At 49.8% G+C, this 21,466-nt stretch overlaps 6 protein-coding genes across 6 annotated transcripts; 4 read left to right on the top strand and 2 right to left on the bottom strand.

Annotated features, from left to right (window-relative positions):
• Window positions 1-22: 22 nt before the first annotated feature.
• Window positions 23-1,026, bottom strand: pdx1 (uncharacterized protein; the record flags this gene model as incomplete). Its single annotated transcript, XM_016739320.1, has 2 exons — window positions 23-813; window positions 948-1,026. The coding sequence occupies 2 exons, from the start codon at window positions 1,024-1,026 to the stop codon at window positions 23-25; spliced, it is 870 nt and encodes a 289-aa protein (XP_016599259.1).
• Window positions 1,027-1,568: 542 nt separating this feature from the next.
• On the top strand, window positions 1,569-2,351 carry PEX2_020440 (uncharacterized protein; the record flags this gene model as incomplete). The annotated part of the gene is made up of 1 exon (XM_016739319.1): window positions 1,569-2,351. The coding sequence occupies one exon, from the start codon at window positions 1,569-1,571 to the stop codon at window positions 2,349-2,351; it is 783 nt and encodes a 260-aa protein (XP_016599258.1).
• A 391-nt stretch (window positions 2,352-2,742) lies between these two features.
• PEX2_020430 (cohesin subunit SMC1) lies at window positions 2,743-6,791 on the top strand (the record flags this gene model as incomplete). Its single annotated transcript, XM_016739318.1, has 6 exons — window positions 2,743-2,773; window positions 2,825-2,918; window positions 2,976-5,931; window positions 5,983-6,290; window positions 6,342-6,708; window positions 6,774-6,791. 6 exons carry the CDS (start codon window positions 2,743-2,745, stop codon window positions 6,789-6,791), a joined length of 3,774 nt encoding a protein of 1,257 aa, XP_016599257.1.
• Window positions 6,792-7,524: 733 nt separating this feature from the next.
• Window positions 7,525-8,577, bottom strand: PEX2_020420 (uncharacterized protein; the record flags this gene model as incomplete). The annotated part of the gene is made up of 1 exon (XM_016739317.1): window positions 7,525-8,577. The coding sequence occupies one exon, from the start codon at window positions 8,575-8,577 to the stop codon at window positions 7,525-7,527; it is 1,053 nt and encodes a 350-aa protein (XP_016599256.1).
• A 6,548-nt stretch (window positions 8,578-15,125) lies between these two features.
• PEX2_020410 (glycerophosphocholine acyltransferase) lies at window positions 15,126-19,197 on the top strand (the record flags this gene model as incomplete). The annotated part of the gene is made up of 8 exons (XM_016739316.1): window positions 15,126-15,218; window positions 15,286-15,487; window positions 15,553-16,014; window positions 16,072-16,257; window positions 16,333-16,557; window positions 17,065-17,335; window positions 17,431-18,411; window positions 18,465-19,197. The coding sequence occupies 8 exons, from the start codon at window positions 15,126-15,128 to the stop codon at window positions 19,195-19,197; spliced, it is 3,153 nt and encodes a 1,050-aa protein (XP_016599255.1).
• Window positions 19,198-19,658: 461 nt separating this feature from the next.
• Window positions 19,659-21,421, top strand: PEX2_020400 (MRS7 family protein; the record flags this gene model as incomplete). The annotated part of the gene is made up of 3 exons (XM_016739315.1): window positions 19,659-19,725; window positions 19,793-20,295; window positions 20,363-21,421. The coding sequence occupies 3 exons, from the start codon at window positions 19,659-19,661 to the stop codon at window positions 21,419-21,421; spliced, it is 1,629 nt and encodes a 542-aa protein (XP_016599254.1).
• Between the last annotated feature and the right edge of the window lie 45 nt (window positions 21,422-21,466).

Here is a 21,466-nt window from a genome sequence, read left to right as displayed (position 1 = left end):
GATTTGAAACACCGAAGGAAATCTAAAGCACCAATCGCGCTGGCTCAACCGAGAGAAGAGTCTTGATTCGCTCCAGGAATGCCTTAGCGCGGGTCTCCTCACCAACAGGGACGGTCAAGCTGAAAACATTGGAAGCAACACCAACAGAGCTCTCAGCCGAAGACGTAGGCACAGACTTCTTGGGCGACTTGGCACTGAGGAAGTCGATCAGGTCCTCGGTAACAGGCTTCGAGCGGACAGTCTTGGTAGCCTCGAAAGCGTTCAGCTCGGGAATGTAATCACCGCGGGATGTGTTGATGGGCTGGGCACCAAGAACCTCGTCGAAAAGCTCATCGGCGGAGGGCTTGAAGTTAGCCAAGCGGGGCAGGTCGTCGTTGGCAAGGTCTGTGGCCACGGCAAGGAAGCGGGACAGCGGGACTGTCACCCCCAGGTTATCCTGGAGCTTCTTCTGGGCAGACAGCACGGCAGCCAGGGAAATGGAGATGGCGACAGAAGTCAGGGGGAGGGGCTCGGGGGCAGTCTCCTTTTCAGCCGCAGCCGGCGCGGCCGGGGCCGGGGCCGGGGCGATCTTGATGTTGCTCAGATCGAGGTGGGAAAGCTTGGCCAGAGTGGCGGCCTGGTCCGACGGGTAGTTTGCGGGAATCTGGCCGATATATGCGAGCACATCGCCCTTCAAGAGACGACCCTTAGGGCCCGAGGCTGGGATCTTGGAGACATCGGACTTGGGGATGCCCTTCTCACGGAGGAGCTGGGCGACGGAGGGGTAGAGCGGATAGGCGGGGTTCTGGGTTGTGGGAGCGGTGGATTGCAGGCCTAAAAGTAATAACAGTATCAGCGCGTGTCAAGTAATGCTTGTTATATCACAAGTAACTCTCGTCGTGGAATTCCGCAGAGGAGCGGATTTCCGTTGCGGGATGCTGTTTGCTGAACATGGATAGGAAACTCACGTCTGCCGACACCGAACACCTTCTGCTGACGCCGAGCAAACATGGCCGGAACCTGACCGGCTGAGATCTTGGCTGCCATTGCTAAGTGATTCTGGAGTTTTGGAAGATTGGGAGTGCTGCGGTGCCGATTGGGATCTTCGGCCGGTGTCGCAACTCGCCGCGGACGCTGGATTCGAAAGGAACGAGCAGGATCAACGAAGAGCCCACCACCAGGTCAAAGCGCACAAATCTCCTAGTTCAATTCTTTTGAGGTCGTGAATTTAGAGAGGTAATTCCAAAGCAGCTGTCGGAGGTGTTGAGGGCGTTGGGAGCTTTCACCGGCGGCCGGGACGGGAACATTTTTCTGCCGCCTGCTGTTTTGGCCATTATCGGCGATTTCCGATCAGAACGACGGTCAATTGATTCTTGTCCTCGTAAGTTACCGAGCGAAGCTATTTAGTCGTTGATGCTTTCCCAATTTCCCTGCAGATTTATGGGTGTCAATTGGCTGCATGTCATGAGCTTGATCGCTTTACTAACATGAGTATTCATAGGCTCAGTACAACCATGTCCGTCAAACCACCCACCTTCTCAATATTCTGGCGCCAATGCCTACAGAGTCCGATGCGACCTGGCTTTCAAATGAACACGACATCATCCTTGCGGTACTTCAATTCTAGTGCACCTCATTACAAGGCCAAGGGCGTGGCCAGAACTGTCGATTCCGCGTGGCAGGCTGCAAGCCCTTATGGGAACAAGAACCCTCGTGCCCTTGCGAAGCTGCAATCGAAAGTATTAAAAGCCGGACAAGTGATTTTGTTCCAGGCTCCTTCTCATCGCCCCTATGTCTTGACTGCATATGGTCTGTCCGCGTTTTGCTTCGCCTATTCCATCTACAACTCGAACGCAGTTCTCCTGGATCCTCTGGTTCCTCTTCCAATGTGGCAGAAATCTCTATTTGGTGGTATCTGTATCATGATGAGCGTTGGAGGCACCTTGTTCATCTCCCGAACTGGCTCCCTAGTCAGAAATATCAGAGCGGTCAACTCCGACGGTCGTATGCGCGTCCTCTTCAGTGTCCGAAGCATGGTCCCTTTCAAGAAGCCTTATCAGGTCGAAGTGGCACCGGGTGATCTCTCTTTTAAGCGCAGAATCTCGGTCTCTCCGGAAACCATGAAGCGTTACGAGGATAGTACCAAACTCGGCCGTGAATTGCAACCTGAGCCAACCTTCGTCAGAACACTGAAATCTATGCCTCGCCGGATTTTCCAGAGCGTGCGGCAACTTTTCACCAACGAGGACTTCATCATTGTGCAGTTGGCTGGTCACAGAACCCATTTCCGACTGGACTCCAATGGATACATCTCGGATGATCTCCTGCACTTTGGGCGCATGGTGAATGTGAAGATGCCATTCAGAGATTAACTGGCGATCATTATCCAAGTATCACCAAGATCCTTTCGTGTCGTGTCGCATCTAGTTCAGTTTTGTACATCATTTTGGCTTTATCTCTTAGAGAGCGATAGAGAACTTGTAATACCAGTCAACAACGAGATTTGAATTAAATATCACGATAAATTATATTACAAGAATCCTATCTTATGTCAAAATACGTCGTAGTATGTCATCTCATAGTTGGGGCATCACCAAATTTGGAGAGCCACGTGATGGCCCCGGCGCGTCTTGGGCTTGGGTGGACGCGGTTCACCCGTTATCGCGCCCCTCCCAAATCTTGCCCACAACTCAATATCTTGCTTAACTAACAGGGTTCTTGAATTTCTCGGCGCGTTGCTCCCTCAGGGAAGCCGCTGGCAAGATGGGAAAACTCATTCGTTTGGAGCTTTTCAGTATGTGCGACCAGAAAACACGCCGGAGCCAGTAGCTAACTTTGTCACTAGACTTCAAGTCCTACAAGGGACATCATGTCCTCCTATTCGGAGATGCGTATTTCACGTCGATTATTGGGCCAAACGGGTCTGGCAAATCAAACTCGTGAGTGCCTCCTAGTCCAAGTCCAGGTCCAAAGAGTCTTAGGCTAATGCGCTTTAGGATGGATGCCATATCTTTCGTTCTAGGAATCAAGTCTTCTCACCTACGATCAACCAATCTCCGTGATCTCGTGTACCGTGGGCGTGTTTTGCGCACATCTAAAGTGGATGGAGAGCCTGCTGCTGATGAACAGGATGGCGAGCAAGAGGAGGAGCCGGAGAGCATGGATGTCTCCCAAGATGCCAGTGGAAACGACCCGAAGTCCGCCTGGGTGATGGCAGTCTATGAGGATGATGCAGGCGAGGAGCAGCAATGGCGCCGATCTATCACCAGCCAGGGTGTTAGCGAATACCGCATCAACAACCGAATCGTGTCCGCCCACCAATACAACGAGGCCTTGGAGGAGGAGAACATCCTGATCAAGGCGCGAAACTTCCTCGTGTTCCAGGGTGATGTCGAGGCGATCGCATCCCAGTCCCCCAAAGACCTTACTCGCTTGATTGAGCAGATCTCTGGCAGTCTGGAGCACAAGGCCGACTATGAAAAGTTCAAGGCAGAGGCGGAAGAGGCCGCGGAACAGCAAACCGTCCAGCTCAACCGTCGACGAGGCATCAATTCCGAAGTCAAGCAATACCAGGAACAGAAGCGAGAGGCTGAGAACTATGCGAAAAAGGCCGAAGAACGTGACCAGGCCATTATCACTCATATCTTGTGGAAGTTGTTTCACTTCCAGCGGCTGATCGACGACTCCAGTGCGGATATCCAGAAATACCAAGACGAACTCAAGGAGTATCGCCGCGGTGTGGAGAAATATGAGCAGAACGTCGAGGACGCCAAGAAAGACCATGCTCGAGTCGGCAGAGATGTGGGCAAGGCCGAGAAAAACATCACCAAAAAGGAGAGGGAGATTGAAGAACTCAACAACTCGCTTGTGCCCGTGGATGAGAAGATTGATATCACCCAGAAGAAGGTTGAGAGATACTCTTCGAAAATTATTGAGATCGAAAAGGAGCGCGCATCACAATCCAACAATGGCAAGCAACTAGAAAAGGATCTCAAGCTTGTCGAAAAAGCTCAGGCTCAATGGGAAGTCGAATGGCAGAAGACGATGAGCAAGAAGGGTGGCCAGCTGAGCGAAGCGGATCAGCAGGAGTACCACAAGCTCAGAGAAGAAGTCAACCGACGTTCATCAGCGGACTCCTTGAACCTTGACAACCTACGACGGCAAAGAAAGACCGAAGCTGAAGCGGTCAACAGCTTGAAGGGCAAGTTTGAGAACACTGAATGGCAACTTAAATCTGTTGAATCCGACGCCCAGAACATGAACGAACGCAAGTCGTCCCTCAATGACACCGTGAAGTCGACCTCCAAAGAAATCGACCGTAAGAAGAAGGAGCTGAACGCATTGACTTCCGAGCGTTTGAAAGTCTCGCAAATGCGGACCGAACTAGAGGAAAAGCTTCAGGTCGTGCTAAAGAAACTCCTCGAGGCGGATGATGGCAAGAAGCAGACCGAACGCGAACTCCGGGCCAAGGAGTTGATCTCAGCGTTAAAGCGCATCTTCCCCGGTGTCAAAGGCCGTGTCAGTGATCTTTGCCGCCCGAAGCAGAAGAAATACTCCGATGCAGTCAGCACCGTACTGGGTCGACACTTCGATGCCATTGTTGTAGACAACGAGAAGACTGCAAAGGAGTGCATTCAGCACCTACGCGACCAACGAGCAGGTCAAGCCACGTTCATTCCGCTAGAAACCATTCAAGTCAAGGCGTTCAACTCAAACCTGAAGGGCATGCATCGGGGCATGCGCCCTGCTATTGAGACTGTTGACTATGATGATTCTGTTGCGCGAGCAATCAGCTATGCGTGCGGCAACTCTATTGTTTGTGATGATTTGGCGACGGCCAAGTATCTTTGCTACGAACGAAATGTGGATGCGAAGGCTGTCACCCTCGATGGAACCGTCATTCACAAGGGTGGTCTCATGACTGGTGGACGTGGTCCTCAACAGAACTCCAAGCGCTGGGAAGATTCCGAGGTTGAGAATCTGTATAAATTAAAGGAGAAGCTCATGAGCGATCTTGCCAACCTCCCCAAGAGTCACCGCCGAGGCTCTGAAGAAGAGACACTGCAGGGCGAGCTCGTCGGTCTGGAGCAGCGCCTTACTTACTCCCGTGATGAGTTGAAGGCCCTTGAGAGGAACCTGGAGAGCAAACGTAGCGAGCTAGACTTCGTTAAGCGCCAGATGGAAGAACTGCGACCCAAATACACCGAGCGCAAGGAAAACCTTGACGAGCTAGACGACACAATCGAAACGTCACAAGCTTCAGTCAGCACTGTTGAGGATGAGATCTACCGCAAGTTCTGCAAGCGCTTAGGGTACGATGACATCCGAGAATACGAGGCCCAGCAGGGCTCTATGCAGGAAGAGGCCGCGCAAAAGAAGCTCGAGTTCACCACCCAAAAGAGCCGAATCGAGAACCAGCTCAGCTTTGAGAAACAACGTATCCAAGCAACCGACGACCGAATCAACGGCCTCAAGGCCCAATACGACCGCGACCAGGGCCTAATTGAAGAGCTGCAAAGTCAGCAAGAAGAAATCCGCAACCAGCTCGACGAATTCGAAGCGGAACTTGAGCTCCTTCGAGAGGCACTCGAGAAGCAGAAGGAAATCTATAGCCAGTCAGCAGAAAACTTGGCAGAGCAGCGCCGTGAACTCCAGAGGCGTAGCAAGCACGTTGAAGCAGCGTTGAAGAATGTCAATGCGCTTGAAGCAGAGATTCAGAGAAACTCTTCCAGTCGTTACGCTCTTCTGCGCCGGTGCAAGCTTGAAGACATTGATGTTCCTTTAACCGAGTCTTCCAATTCCCTTGACAAGCTTCCGATTGATGATCTTGTGCAAGCAGCAGACCCGGATGCTATGGAGGTGGATGAAGGAGATGGGTTGGATGAGGCTCCTCCGGTCCACGATTACGGCATTGAGATCGACTTCGATTCTCTAGGAGAGACCCTGAAAGAGGTTAGTGTTTGCTTCTATCATTTCATTTCTCACATACTAATTCAATTACAGGAGGCCGACGACAAGCTCGAGGATGAACTGCTCGAGAAGGTCCGTGCTCTCAACAGCGACCTGGACAAGATGGCACCGAATGCTCGCGCAATGGAGCGCCTGGAGAGTGTCGAGAACAAACTTCGCAGCACCGAAAAGGACTTCGAGGATGCCCGGAAGTCTGCACGAAAGGCCAAGGAAGACTTTGAGTCCGTGATGAAGACGCGATCCGACCTCTTCAACAAGGCGTTCACCCACATTTCTGAACAGATCGGGCCGATTTACCGTGAACTCACGCGCAGCGCCAACTACCCCCTGGGTGGTCAAGCGTAGGTTTCTTCCTCAACTCCCGACTCTGAACATGACTAACATTTCAAAAGCTACCTCGATATTGAGGACTCGGACGAGCCCTACCTGGACGGAATTAAATACCACGCCATGCCTCCTCTCAAACGTTTCCGAGATATGGAGCATCTTTCAGGTGGCGAGAAGACCATGGCCGCACTCGCCTTGCTGTTCGCTATCCATTCGTACCAGCCGTCTCCATTCTTCGTGCTAGACGAGGTTGATGCAGCCCTGGACAACACCAACGTCGCCCGTATTGCCAACTATATCCACGATCACGCCGCGCCTGGCATGCAGTTCATCGTGATTAGTCTGAAAACCGGACTGTTCCAGAACAGTGAGGCCTTGGTCGGTATCTACAGGGACCAGGTCGAGAACAGCAGCAAGTCGCTGACGCTTGATGTGAGTTTCGAAGATGTGTTTCATATAAATCGGTATGGAATTATACTGACAATGATCATTCACAGCTTCGGAAGTACACCTAAATCCTCCAGGTGGGATTTAGGCGGATTGTGTGATAACCCTTTGCTCTTGCTTTGCTTCCTATTTCTTCATCTTTGTAGATTATTGAAACTACCCAGTGCCTATTCTGGGCAATTATTTCTATCGACAAGGCTGTTAATTGATACCAGTTTCTGTGCTGTGTTTTTCAAGTTGTTCCACCACTCCTCATAAGTCGAAACTCTCCGTTTCCGACCAACTCATGCCGACTGTTCATACTTTGTACGGGCTTTTAGAGTATCTCGCGAAAGTAGATGTGAAAAAATATTCAATTAGGTTCATCTCGCTAGATAGATGTATTGAGGCCGCCATGTTGAAAAACCCCCTCGATAATGCATCACTTCATGGCAAAAGATAAAGGAAACGCCTCGTGAAAAAGATAGCAAAGACACCGTCCGCCTGTAAACCCCGACCCAGCCGACTTCATGTTCTTTTCAATGCACATTTGTGACAAAGGATTCAAGAACCCGACTTCCACCGTGCAGAAGGCCTGGCACTTGTTGAAAGTACCAGTATGGGATGAGACACATCAAAGTCTCAAGAGAAGAAACAAGAGAAACAGAAGAAAAATCGTGAACCATGAACCGTGAACCATGAACCAGACCGTGAACCGAAAAGACTATCATCCGTAAGAGACTTGCGACCTATTGGAAGTAATCACCATTAGCGATAGGTAGGTAGGTAGTCATCGAGGCCGGATAATTCAGATACTTACTGCTACTCTGTAGCCGTCTGTCCAGCAACCTCGGTCTCCATCGCAGGCTTGATCCTAGGAGTGAGCTTGGTGCCAGAAACGCCCTTGGCTAGAAGGGCAGCCTTGGCTTGAGGATTAGACTTGGCCTGGGTAGCGTTCTTGACCCCAGCAGCAGGCTTAACCTGACGAGCAGTCTTGGCCTGAGCAGTACTCTTTATTCCCGCAGCTACCTTAGCCAGAAAAGCAGCCTTCGATTGGGGGGTAATCTTGGCCTTTGCTCCAGTGGCCTCTGTAATATGCTTGGTCTGGGAGGTTGTAGTAGTATCAACCTGAGTTGCTGTCTCAGCCTGGGCAGCGGTCTCATGCTCAGTGACAGGCTCGGCTTCAGTAGGCGTCTTTTCCTCGCTGACCTCAGTGGGAGGATCCTCGGGGGGTGACTCGAGGTACGCACCAGAGGCAGGAGCAGCGTTGAGAGTGACATCAAGAGAAACCTTTGATCCATTGGTCGTCTCGGTGGCAGAGTCAATCGGACATGGGCTACCGTGTTCGCCCTCCTCAAGTGGCTCAGGGATCTGGTTAGGGATGCTGATGAGAAGGTTGTTGATAGCGTCTGCGTTTTTGCGAATGTGGACCGCATGCTTTCTCTTTTCTTTGATCTTGAAGTCGCAGGGAACCAGACGTTCGTCAGGCTCTTGCTCGCGGTGGTATTCGTAAAGTCGGACTTTGAGACCACGGAAGAGAATAGCCCAGCATCGTTCATTTGGAAGCGGGGCACTGAGCAAACGGGGAATGGATTGATCCCAGTTTTCTTTGATTGAGCCAGTGGCGTCGAGAATAACCTTCACGATGGCGTGCAGGGACCTTTCTTCGCCAACCGCTCTCACAATGAAGCAGTTAGAGTGGTTGTTCTCCTCGTCTTCTTGCCACTTAAGGACCCAGCCATCATTCGAATCGAAGGCGTAAGTGAGAAGACCGCTCACCATGATCTTGACATTCTCCGCGGTTGGGTTATCCTGGTAGGCGTTAAGGAATTCCGCAATAGCGGGAAGCGAGAGATAGTTCGTGGTGGTCTCCATGGCGAAGCAGGAGGAAAGAGCTGGTGGTAAAATAAAATTGAGCAATGGACTTGGTGGAAGAGGAAGGAAATGACAAGGGGGAAGTAACAGGAAAGAAGTGACGAGGTGTAATTGCTTGAAATGTTGAGATCGCAAAATAGGTCAGCAAATATAGAAGCAAACAATTTGTATAGTAGGCTTCTACCTAAATGCCTCATATAGTGTGACCTTGTGGGAAATACTTACAAAGGCAAACATGTGTCCACAGATTCCCGTCACTGGGTATACATGTGTAGTTACATGTGTATGTGTGTAGATCCATGTGGAATTTCTACAATGTGTGCCTCAAGTAACGTGAAAGTGCGAGTTAAATGAAAAATTGACATAAAGATATGTATAAAACTGTGGTGTTAGCGCTAGATTCTTTGCCTGTCAAAGTCTATATGTATGGCCTGAACATATGTCTCTGCATATCTGTCTGCAGCAATGCTAGGACACGAGCAAATTGGAAAAGCAAAAGGATCAAAAGGAATATGCCGGGGAAAATATGTTGGGACATATATAATCTTTTCTAAGATGGTCATTACTAGAGTCCCATTATTAGAGTGCTTCTACCTCTAGACCCATAAATATCTGCCTATACTAACCCGAAAGTGCGAGCAAAATAAAAAAACAGACGTCAAATTTCATCTCTATTATCGTGAGATCTAGAGTAAAGTGAGAAGGGCGTAGGAATATGCGCCTATATGAACACTATGATGGGCCTGGGTGCCGCATTTATGAGCAAGTTGAGTCTAAGTACAACACACTTCAGCACCAGCTGATACTCGTACTAGAAGGGTTATGGGTTTAACACTCCAGTATTCAATGCTGAAATGGACATGGCCCTACTCAGCCGAGGCTAGGTTGGGAATGTCATCGTTGGCATGAGTGACCCGATAGAGCCTGGTTGTCTCGGGGCTCGCTGCTTCCAAATTTTCCTTTGTATACGATGCATAGATCAGGTTGCTGATCTGCGGTTCTCCGAGAGTGTACAATCTAATACGATTCTATGTAACGAACAGCTAGCAGGCTAGCATTGATGCCATCGATGCGCCTAGACTGGACCATGTTTTAATCCAAGTCAAAGATAGACATTTAATGGATGGAAAGAGGGTAGATGACTGTGCAATTGAAGCGGGGGAACTCTCATACCTGTGGCCCGTGACTGTTAGTGCATATTCCAGATACTGGCTGACATGCCGTCAAGAAGTGACTTGATAATGTCGCCAGAGTATTGCTGGAAAACATGTGATGGACGATGGTTCAACGAGGAGAGATTGATTCTGGTGCTTGGGTGTGTCTCTTAATAGCACATCCATGTCTCCTAGATAATAGGCTGGAAGATTACCTTTAGGATAAAAAGCATCAATTGCAGATGATCGTATCCCATCAAGGCCATGAAACCTCATCAAATTCTGCGGGCCAGGGCTACCTCTCTCACGAAATAACCTCGAGCCGGAAGAATCGCCAGTCCCAGTCTATGAGCTTGGCGGTTCGTGGGCAGCGTAGGCAGCAAGCGAGAGCAAATCCTTCGCCGGAAAAACCAATAGTGGTGTAACCTGGACGAATGACCTCAGTCATGGTGATTTGGTTCGAACCAACCCTGACCAAACAATGACCATCGATCCATGCAACCTGTAACTCCTCTACTAGGGACGAGACCCGAACGCCGGTGGCAACTACAATACCCTACAGTGGAGACCAGGTCTTCTCACTCTGAAAAAGTAAATTAATATTTTGGAAGTAAAGGGGAAGATATGCAGTAGTGAAGATGAAACTGTCAGAGTTGAGATAATGAGGCGAGAGGGCTCAGGCGGCGGGTAAAGATGGAACTTGCCAGACCGGTTACATTACTATTTACTACCTCGAGTTACGAAAAGACACTATTAGAGTCGAAAAAGAACAAAGAAATCATTAGCGGGGAAGAAGAACTGCAAGCAATGTGAAGTATAGATATATAGCTTGGAATATATATCTGGGCAAACGATGTTCAGACACGATGCATTCGGTTCACAAAGAGTATATCTGCTACGTCTGCAGTCGAACTCGATTAAATAGCCCCTAAGACTAGATAGAGAGTGACTAATTGACTAAATAGCTATGAATCGGATGAGGATTCAAGCGCTAGGTAAAGCGGAGTTATTTGGTATGGGCCTAAAGTATAACCTTATCGCGCCATAACCCACCCGTGGACAAGTCTGGCTGACAACTCGGAGCCGATCAAGATACGGGACCATCAAGGCACGTGCACAGGACACGGACTACCGTGGATCATGGCAACCCGTTCGCCCGGATAAGAACACAGTCGGAATCAAGCTCCCAATGGAATTTTCGTAGTTGCTGCGGTACCAAGCAGTGACCAAGATAGCGACGAGATCCAGATCGAGAATCTGCCTTCTTCGGAAGAAGGATACGTTGTAGGCTGGCCCGGATTCTTGGGGTGGGTTTGCAACAATTACCAAGACGGGGGCTTCGGCTGGGGCTCAGACTTGGCCCAGACTTGGCCCAGCACCCTGTTACAAGGAACTTATCACAGGTTCCTGATTCTGCGGCCCCGTCGCTTATTGCGCGTTGGCTCATGGCTATCGGGAGTGAAGCTACCGCTGGAATTACCTAGGATGACTGGTCGTATGACTACAAATTGGAGGACGGCGAGCCCGTGCGACAAGGCAATGTCACGATTGACAAATTGATCGCGATCAAAGTGCTTAAAATTGGGCTTTCTTGGCCAAGTAAGTTGATACGGGGAGATATCCGTTCTCCATTATGGGTCTGTGTCAATGGGTCTAAAGGTATTTGGAAAGCTTAAGGAATCAACTCGGACCCACTGGTATATGGGGTTAAAGTCAGTTTCCCGACTGATAATGTACTGTAAATCTTTCTCTACTCCGTGCACATCTCGGGTTACTGTGACTAGTCAGGTTGCTTGACCCCGGCTTTCTATATTCTTACAACCCCTTATCTGTAATCCGGGGCCGAATTGGTTCTAGGCTCTCCTTTGACAGCCCCGAGGTGGCGATGTTTGATATAGCGCTTTACAGGTACAGGGATTATGGCCGAGGAAAGCGAGAGCGACGGAATCAGCGACCGCTAAGAATAAAACCAAGCTTCGACGGGGTTCTGGGCCAATGGCTCTAATCTTCTTTCTGGCGACCCAACGCCAAGAACGGTGAGAAGAACAACAGAGTCATCAGGTGCAGTCTACTTGGGTATAGTCACCGCCACCAACCAAGTACTGTAACCCCAACGAACATTGCAAATCAAGCCCAACGTCAAACCTCTCCCCCCCGGACACCACGGAGATGACCCGAGGCCAGAGTTCCAATAATGCAGGCTTCCTGCACCAGTATCCTGGTACCAGGGTTTAGCCATCTGCACCCAGCTAGCAATGGTAACGGAATGTCAACAGGCGGGAGTCCCGGGAACACCACCCGCTGAGACGCACATATTCCATCCTATATGCTCAACAATATTGCGCAATATAAGAATAATATGTACAGCAGGAACACCGGATATCCTGTCACCCAGCGTAAAAATAAAGCGAAGCAATATTTTCAAATATGTAATCCCTCAAAGTGTTGTGCAACGGTAGCAGTACATATAGGAGCAGCTGGCGTCCACGGGCAGATAGTGATCTGCTCATGTGCATAATGTGGCCATGATAAGGGGATATAATATCTCTCAAATGTACAGAATAAAGAGTACAATAATAGAATTGACCGTAATATTGTACTCCGCATGTAATCCGTTGCTGATCATTCCGTCTCTTGGGTGTTGCGGCCCGCACATACACGCAAGGGACGCATGTTTTCTCCACGCCACTTACTAAGGGATGTTATGGTCGAGTATCTTGTGGGGATTGTGCACCCTTGGGTGTTACAGAGTTTGGGGCCAATGCGGCTCAGGGGATGGTAATGTACATATTTTTGCTTTGCTGCTTGGCGTCTAGGTGCAATGTACGTACTACTTCGTGCCTAGCCCCGTGTTGTTCATTGCGTGGAATTAATATTTTTCTTTTCTTTTTCTTTATTTTTTCTTGCTTTTGCCAATGATAATAGGGCTGCCTGGGCCATGGATTGCCCAAGATATTTTGAAGCTTGAGCCATAGGATACATAGATCAAAAGACGTCAGGTAGATCAGCAAAAAGTATGAAAAGCCGATACTTGCTGGGGCCCTATCTTTAACTGGAGTCAAGTGCGGACTTTTTTAAGATTGAAAACCTTGATATCTCTCCTCCTCATAATATAATGTGAATTACCAGTACCGTGATATCGCACCACAGTATGGAATATACGGCTTGTAGGCTGGTCGAATAGCATCAACAAAGCGATACGGTTGCATTTTCCGTGTTTGTGAGTGGGCCTAGTCCGAATAGCAATGGTACCAACCCCCCTAAAAAAAAGCAAGATGAAAAAAAGAATAATAAACAAGACCAAAGAGACGGTGGAGGAAATAATGATAATACACAACAGCACTCCCTTATAACATTGGGCCTCGCTACAGCTGCAGTGCGCTGCCGCCGCCGGCTGAGATCCTGGTGGCGCTAGCTAATCATACCATTTTCAATTGTTGGGTATGTCGTATACCGCTGGGCCCCGAAAAAGCTATGAAATGAAGCAGTTGATCAAATCCGCAATGATCAGCTTCTTGGTCTGCCATCCGCGATCCCCGCTCCCAGTAGACACTGTCGATCCGGGAGCAGGGAACCGATCCCAATGGTAGTTCAAATCCAATGAACCTTGGAGCTTCTCCTCATTATGGATACCGACAATAAGTGTCCTTCCTCTTCGAAGAATGTTTCGACTCTAGCTCCGGGTTGCCACGTCCGCTTATGCACGATGCCGCAGGACAGTAGAATTTGGAATCACCGACTTGAACAATCCATGTTGGTGGCGATTCGATACATACCTCGAGCGGATGTGCATTTACACCATGCTGAAAACGAAAAAAAGGAACGAAGCGACCGCGAGCGAAACCAAGAGGCCGAAAAAAAGAAACAATGGAGATTGACCAGGATAATTCTCGGGGTCGGTATCCGCACGTCCGGAACCACAGCCCAACTTCCGCGAACTCGAAAATAAGCTCAAGATTCGATGGTCGCGTCTACGGCTTTGACCCCCGGGGGCCTCAGCTTTCCGATACAGGTAGAGGAAAAATATTTATCTCCAGGTCTTCAGGCCCCCATTATAGATTAGGTTGGAGAAGGGCCGCACAGACAATGGTACTTGGACCAAGCGCGGTGGAGATAAACATTTCAGTACTCCGTACTGAAAGCCTGACATTACCATCTTACCCACAAATTTCGGAGGAAAAAGAAAGAAAAAAAAGCAGTATCGAATAACATTAAGATGTGGGCGCTGCTGCGTGTACATTTTAGTTGAAAATGCTCACTAGGCTGCCGCACTGGGAACGCAAGTAAGTATCCATACGGAGTAGATCCATATGTTGTAGAAGTTGGCGAGATTCACCTAGACCATGTATTAGTCAGTAGTCCATTAGCCTCTCTTGGCTTGCAGGTGATGATCTCAGAGGCGTCTAATGATGACCGCTCTTCTTCTTTATCACCTGTCGTGGCTAATATGGCCAAGGGATCGCCGATCGGTTCATACGATTGGATAGGTGTTTCCACCTTGGGCTTATTGAACCGCCGCTCGATTGAGTATAGCCTGCAACCCTACCATGTCTACCATTTCTTGATAGACTAGAGGATTAGACGGTAAACTTGATGTATTGGGACGGGAAATATATTTATGGATACAACGGCTTGCTGCATATAGCTTACAAGTACTCCTTAGTTGCAGATAGCGGAGTAAGTGTTGAGGGGCTTGGATATATTTGGACACAGTGGACTTATTTGATTTGTTGTACGGAGTATGTTCGAACAATTGACGATCTTTGTGGCTGATCCCCGAACGTACAAGTTGAGACGTTCTAAGAAGTGCTTGGGCCGATCTCGGATCCCCCGACGGAACCATGGATCGAACAAGGTTATGTGACACTCATCCATGGATCACAGCCCTAACGAGCGTCTGTGCGCAAAATGGACTCGACCCATCGACTACACATTGCAAAGGGGCAGAAGTGGATGATCCAATCACGAGATGCAGAAAGTGATACGGAGGCTTTCGTATTGCCACACGCTCGGCTTTGCAGCTATTCATTTTTCCTTGCATTAGCATCAAGCCGATTCGCACTTTCAGGGGATATCGATGTCATGTGGAGATATGCCAATCCTCGGCGTCAGAAATGGGAGATCATGGATATGGTCCCGTATTTTTTACTCCATGGTTGTAGTATATCTATCTCGCCTGGACCCTGCCCCTGATTGAAAGGCCCTGGATTTGTTATCCATCGGCAAGCTGCATTTACTCTTCTTCTATTTATTGACATCGCGCGCCGACAATTGTTGAGGGGACCAGGCCCATTCTATATTCTGAGCTTTGTATTTGCAACACACTGCGTTCGACAAGCGCAGTGAGCCCCGACCTTGTGAATTCAATTTCCATACCCCGTACTATCTCACAATATGGATATGAATCGTGGATATCCATTTGCCGGAGAGGTGCTGGAGCGAAGACACTCTGATACGTGCATCCCACAACAACCACCAATGAATATGGTAATAGAACTTTCCAATTGCTAAATAGAAAGGTGGCAAGTATCAAATTTGGCTAATAATCAAATAGCTAATCGTTCCCAAACAACCTCATACCGCCGAATATACACACCCGCACTTCGCCATGATATATCTCGACCATAACGGCCAATGGCAACTACAAGCCTCGCCCTCAATTGCAGGCTGTGAAGGCGCTATCTTCACACCAGATGTTACAGACCGATTTATCGAAATGACTGGCCAGGCCCCACAGACCAGTCCGCAGTTTACAAGTGAGCGGGGTTTTTAAAGTCCAAGTTTCAGAACTGCAAGACTGACTTTCTTCGCCTCCTTGCAGACCCAGCCCAAGCACCTCACCCCCCTTGGGACGAGCAACCGTCTTCGGGATGGGGCCATGCCGGCCAGACGAGACAGGCCGAGATGATCCCGTTCCAATGGTCGTCACAGCAAAGCCGAAAGAAGTCAAAGCGTTCCAGCGGCATGCCTAGAGCTCGACCTAAATCTAGCTCGCCGCCGCCTGCCACACCTCCACCCGGACGAACTGTTCTTCGTGTCGGTAACCGGGCGCTACTGCGACGGTACTACGAGAAGGCATTCGAGGATTTCCAGCAGCTCAACTGTCGCGCCATCGCAAAATCCTATATCAAGCTTGTCGAACCGAGGAAGCAGGTCCATTACCCGTACAATGGACGAAGGGTTATTGCTGGTGTCTCACAGCGTGTTGACCCGGAGTTTACCAAGCCTGCGTGGTGGCCCGCCGGTGTCTTGCACAAGGAACCTGATCATTTGCTCAAGCCTGGTGAGCATATCCATTTAATATCACTGATATGAGATGGTTAATACTAACCGACGATAGACCGACTGAGACTTCTTGTTCATATCCTCTGTGAATTAAAGGATAGCCACGGAGTCACAACAGACAAACTGCGTGACGCTGGGCAAGATGTGAGACGCCAGATCACTCCTGCCCACCGGCTACAGGTTCTAGACGAGATCTACTTTGTGCGACAAATGGAAGAACAGTTTCTGGATGGTGAAATCGGTATGTGTCACCCTATCCTAGCACAAGACCCAATCAGCAGTTCCACTAACGATGTTTGTATTATTGTCGTTATAGACGCCAGTACCTTGATCCAGGTAACACAAACACATCTGCCAGAAGCAATTTTCCAAGACGGCGATGAACTATCATCCCGTGCACATGCAGCACCAGCAACAGCGTCCGTGATTGAGACCGAACATGACATGCACGATGCAGGTGATAACCCTGGCATCTCCACGCTGGAAGAAGATGACTCAAAGCTACACCACTCGCACAGTCTACCCCTCTCACCCACCACTAGTGAGTCAAGTGGTCCACACAGCCCAACAGGCAGCTTTGGATATCCAATGGGTATAGCACCATCGGTGCATGTAATCCCCCCACTCGAGACCCAGAATGTCCCAAAGTCTATGCATCCAGACCCGACTTATCTGTCTGGGTACTACTCGCAGCCGTTTGTGTCTGATAAAGGGCCTGGGTTCTGGGCGCAAGCCAACTCTGCATCGCAGTTTGGATACTAATAATTTTCTGTTTCCTTCCATCTCTTGTTTTCACCAGTACATATCTGGAGTTTGTGAGCGTTCGGCTGGACATGGATATGGGGTTTCGCTGGTTGCTTTTTTTTCTATATTATATTTCTTTTCTTACTTGGGATATTTTGTTCCCTTGATTTCATATACGAGAGGTCAAGGAGAATGTGCAACAAATAAATGGAACAACTCAAAATGTTGCAAACACTATAGTAGAACAGTGCCAGTAAAGGAATTGAGAACAAAGGAACTCGGACTATAAAGTTTGCTGCCTCAGGCGACAACATCACACCTGGTCCAAGCCAGCGCGCTGATTGGATCCGCATGACGATCCCCCAGCGCAGCTCTCCATCCAACCACCATTCACATCACGAGCACACGTCAATTTCTCACCTTCTCGCTGGTTCTTGTCCGAGTATCTCCCCATCCTTGGTGACTGCATCAAAGTTGCAGCTGCAGTTCTATATCGCCGTTTCTGTGTCATGCGCCAGTGAGTCCGGAGTTGTTTACTCTGTGGATCGCCAACCACAATTCGCCATCATCGCCCAGTGAGTCCAACAAACGCGTGATCCGCCGATAAGGTAAGATTGCTGTCGTTTCTTTAATTGCCCCTCATGTCTATATAATGGTTGTGTGTTTTAAGCACTCGCGCCTGGTTGGCACATATCTACTACGCTGTGCTCTTTGGGCTTGCAACTATGGGGATGCTAACATTCAATCGTTTCCTCAGTCGACCATATCCCAACACTAGGGACGGCCCGACGATACTCTCTTTTCAGCAACAGTTCTTGATGGAAAGCACCGGCTCGAGAAGAAAGTCTGATCCCACCATGTCGGCTGAACCGCGGGTCTCGACGCCAGGCCTGGACGAGATCGATGTGCCCTTCCCTTCAGACGACTTTACCGACAACGATGAAATTGGCTCTACTCTCACATCCCCGGGACGTCTGTCACGCAACGGCTCCTTCTCAAATAGCAGCTCGTACCAGGAGGACTGGGAGTCATTTCCACCGCTGGACAAGCTGACTGTTTTCGACCTACTCGACAACATCCAGCTCTCACAGCGCCTGGAGAAATGGCAGCAGACTATCGCCATGCAAAAGGAGAAGGTGCGCAGGCAGCGGGAGAAGCTCAAGTCGTCTTCCTTGAACGCCAAGGATCGTGTTGTGGGTGAATGGAAGCGCCGGGCACCGACCGCCGATGAGAAGCTGGAAAAGTATCGTTCTCGGATGAAGCAGGGTGTAGAGCGCCTGGGAAAGCAGTGGAACAAGACGGCGACTGTCACCCTCCGGGAGAAGATGTCTTTTATTGCTGGTGTGCTCAATATCTTCATCAGCGGCTACCTGATTGGTGCTTGCCCGGAGTACTTTTATATATGGTTTAGCGCCCAGTTGGCATATTTCATGCCCATTCGCTACTTTACTTACCATGCCAAGGGCTACCATTACTTCTTGGCCGATCTCTGCTACTTTGTCAATTTGCTCTGCATGCTGAGTATTTGGGTCTTCCCCAACTCGAAACGGCTTTTTATCAGCACCTTCTGCTTGACCTTCGGAAATAATGCGGCTGCAATCGCAATGTGGCGCAACTCTATGGTCTTCCATAGTATGGATAAGGTTGTTAGGTACGTTAACCATCGAAAGGAACAAAGTTCGCTCGCTCATCTTGTCTCCGCAGTCTCTTCATCCATATCATGCCACCTGTAACTTTGCACTGCATCGTACACCTGACTCCGGTTGAGAAACTCAAGGAACGTTTCCCTGCTGTCTACAACATCAAGTTCAGTCAGCCCGGGGATCCAGAGCATTATGGTCTTGGTGCCATGATACTATGGTCCACGGCCCCCTATTTGGTGTGGCAGCTCATGTACCACTTCCTGATCACCGTGCGCCGCCGCGATAAAATCGCAGCGGGTCGCCCGACCAGCTTCACATGGCTGCGCAAGTCATACTCCAAAGCGTGGATTGGACGATTTGTGCTGAGTCTACCTGAGGCGCTGCAAGAGCCATGCTTCATGTTCATCCAGTATGGGTTTGCTTTGTCCACAATGATCCCTTGCCCGGTCTGGTTTTGGTCCAAATGGGCCAGCGGTCTGTACATGTCTGCGCTATTTGTCTGGAGCATCCACAATGGAGCAACTTACTACATCGACGTCTTTGGAAAGCGCTTCCAAAAGGAATTGGAGCAGCTCAGGACAGATGTTGCACGTTGGCAGAGCTCTCCCGAAGGAACCACTAGTCCCTTACTTGCCGCTGAGCCCAGTCCTCTCAGTGAGGCCATCAATGCACACAGCGCGGAGAAGCGATCTAGCGTCGATCGAATCCCCTTGTTGGATACTGCCGAGGCCTCTTCTATCGATATCCAGCAGGAAGGTTTGAACAAAGACTCTCTTGCTAGAGAGCGAATTTGAGGGGCTATAATAATATCTTGCCATCGTTTATGCTAGTCTTTATATACCCTCATTTTGTTGGTTTCTTTTTTTGTCAAGATTCAAGAGCCTTGGAATTACTGAGCGAGTTTTGTTTTTAGTATAGATGTACAAAGTTGGCTATTTAAATGATATGATGTTTGCAGAATGAAATCCTTTGTATCGGGCTGTTCTAGAATCCGGATATCAGTTTAACCCCGAGCAAAACCCGAGGCGGTATCGGCTGTCACGTGCAAGATGACTGCGGCAGTACATCACAGCATTTCATCAGATCCGGTTCCAGGACATTCCAAACTTTCTTAACCATCAATTTATTGCTGTGATTTATTTTTTTAACTTCATCCTGTGGACATTATACTTGATCATTTATTTCATTGCTGTTGCGCCTACCCCTTAAGTCGTTGCATCGAGCACTTACCTTTTTGCCCCAACGTTTCCCGCAAATGTCCGCCACGATGAGATCGACCGGATTGGTCCGCGGAACACCTGCTTTCCGGTCTGCCCTGATCGGTAAGTGTTAAAGAACCCCAGGAAACTAGATGATAATGACAGTTGCTGATATTTCTCTCTTGAGCAGGCCGTGGTCGTTCAAGTGCACTGAGCCCAGCTTCCATTGCAGCTCGCAGTCTTCTACAAAATGGCCGTGACCTGCCATCCCAAGTGTCGGCGCTTGCCATTCTGATGCCACAGCGTGGATATGCGACCGAGCCATCCACGTCGAACAACTCTTCTCAGAACTACCCTCCCCCCGGGTTCAATGCCGAGCAAGCCAAGAAGCCACTCTCCCAAGAACAGACTGCGCAGTCACAATCTACAGTTGCGCAGACCCAACCCGCCGAGACACAGTCAGTTGCTAGCAAGTCAGCGCCCGCTGGAGTTGTTGCAAAGACGAACCCGGAGGACCAGAAGTTGGCCGAGAAGAAGCCCGCCAAAAAGTTGACACTTGGACAAAAGGTTAAGAAAGAGTTGCAGCACTACTGGGATGGCACAAAGTTGCTTTCTACCGAGGTCAAGATTAGTTCCAGACTGGCGTTGAAGATGGCCGGTGGTTATGAGCTCAGTCGCCGAGAGCACCGCCAGGTATGCTTGCGCCACCAGATATATTTCGATATCTTGTACTGTTTGGCTAACCGAGGTTTAATTATAGCTCCAACGTACCACAAAGGATCTCGGACGATTGGTTCCATTTTCGATGTTCCTCATCGTTCCCTTTGCCGAACTCCTGCTTCCTGTCGCCCTGAAGCTCTTCCCCAACATGCTCCCTAGCACCTACGAGGGACAGAAGGCCCGCGACGCCAAGGCCTTGAACCTCAGATCGACCCGCAAGGAAGTTTCTGGATTCTTGCGCAACACTATCCGGGAGACCGGTCTGCCCTTGACCGCCGCCACCGTTAAGAACGACGAATTCACAGACTTCTTCCGCAAGATTCGCACCACCGGCGAATCGCCCTCCACAGAGGATGTCATCAAGGTTTGCAAGATCTTCAAAGATGACCTGACCCTTGACAACCTGTCTCGACCCCAGCTGGTCGGCATTTGCCGCTACATGAACCTGAACTCCTTTGGTACCGACGCTATGCTCCGGTACACCATCCGACACCGCATGCGCCAGATCAAGCGTGATGACCGCGCCATCTTCTACGAGGGTGTTGATTCACTCTCCGTCCCAGAGCTGCAGATGGCCAGCGCCTCGCGCGGAATCCGCACACACGGCGTCTCCCCCGCACGCCTGCGCGAGGATCTCGGCATGTGGCTCGAGCTGCGTCTCAAGCAGGGCGTTCCCTCCACTCTGTTGGTTTTGAGCAATGCCTACCTATACACCCAGGGTGGCAAGGAGTCCGAGTTTGCGTCGCAAATCGATGCGCTCAAGTCTGTGCTCTCTAGCATCCCCGAGGAGTTGTTCCACGAGATCGAGCTCGAGGTCCACAATGCCGAGGGTGCTGCTACCAACAAGCAGCGTCTTGAGGTTATCAAGGAGCAGGAGGAGCTGATCGAGGAGGAGAACGAGCAGAACAGCGAGAACGAGAGCACGGGTGTCTCCGCGCCTAAGGATATTGAGGATATCGATGAGAAGGAGGAGACTAAGGTTGATGCTCTTACTAATGGCGCTAAGCAGTCTGCTGAGGCCAGTGAGGCCTTGGCGGAAGGTGAGCGCGCCGAGAAGGCCACCGAGTCCAAGGACGCGAAGAAGAGCGAAAGCTCGTAGTTGATATGAATATGCTGGCGATTTCTTTTTTGTTTTGGGTTGTAC

This window comes from Penicillium expansum, assembly GCF_000769745.1.
Source record: "Penicillium expansum strain MD-8 chromosome Unknown contig52, whole genome shotgun sequence".
In the NCBI taxonomy this organism is placed as follows: Eukaryota; Fungi; Ascomycota; class Eurotiomycetes; order Eurotiales; family Aspergillaceae; genus Penicillium; species Penicillium expansum.
Note: the sequence above shows the minus strand (reverse complement) of the source record. Positions and strands in the feature narration are given on the sequence as shown.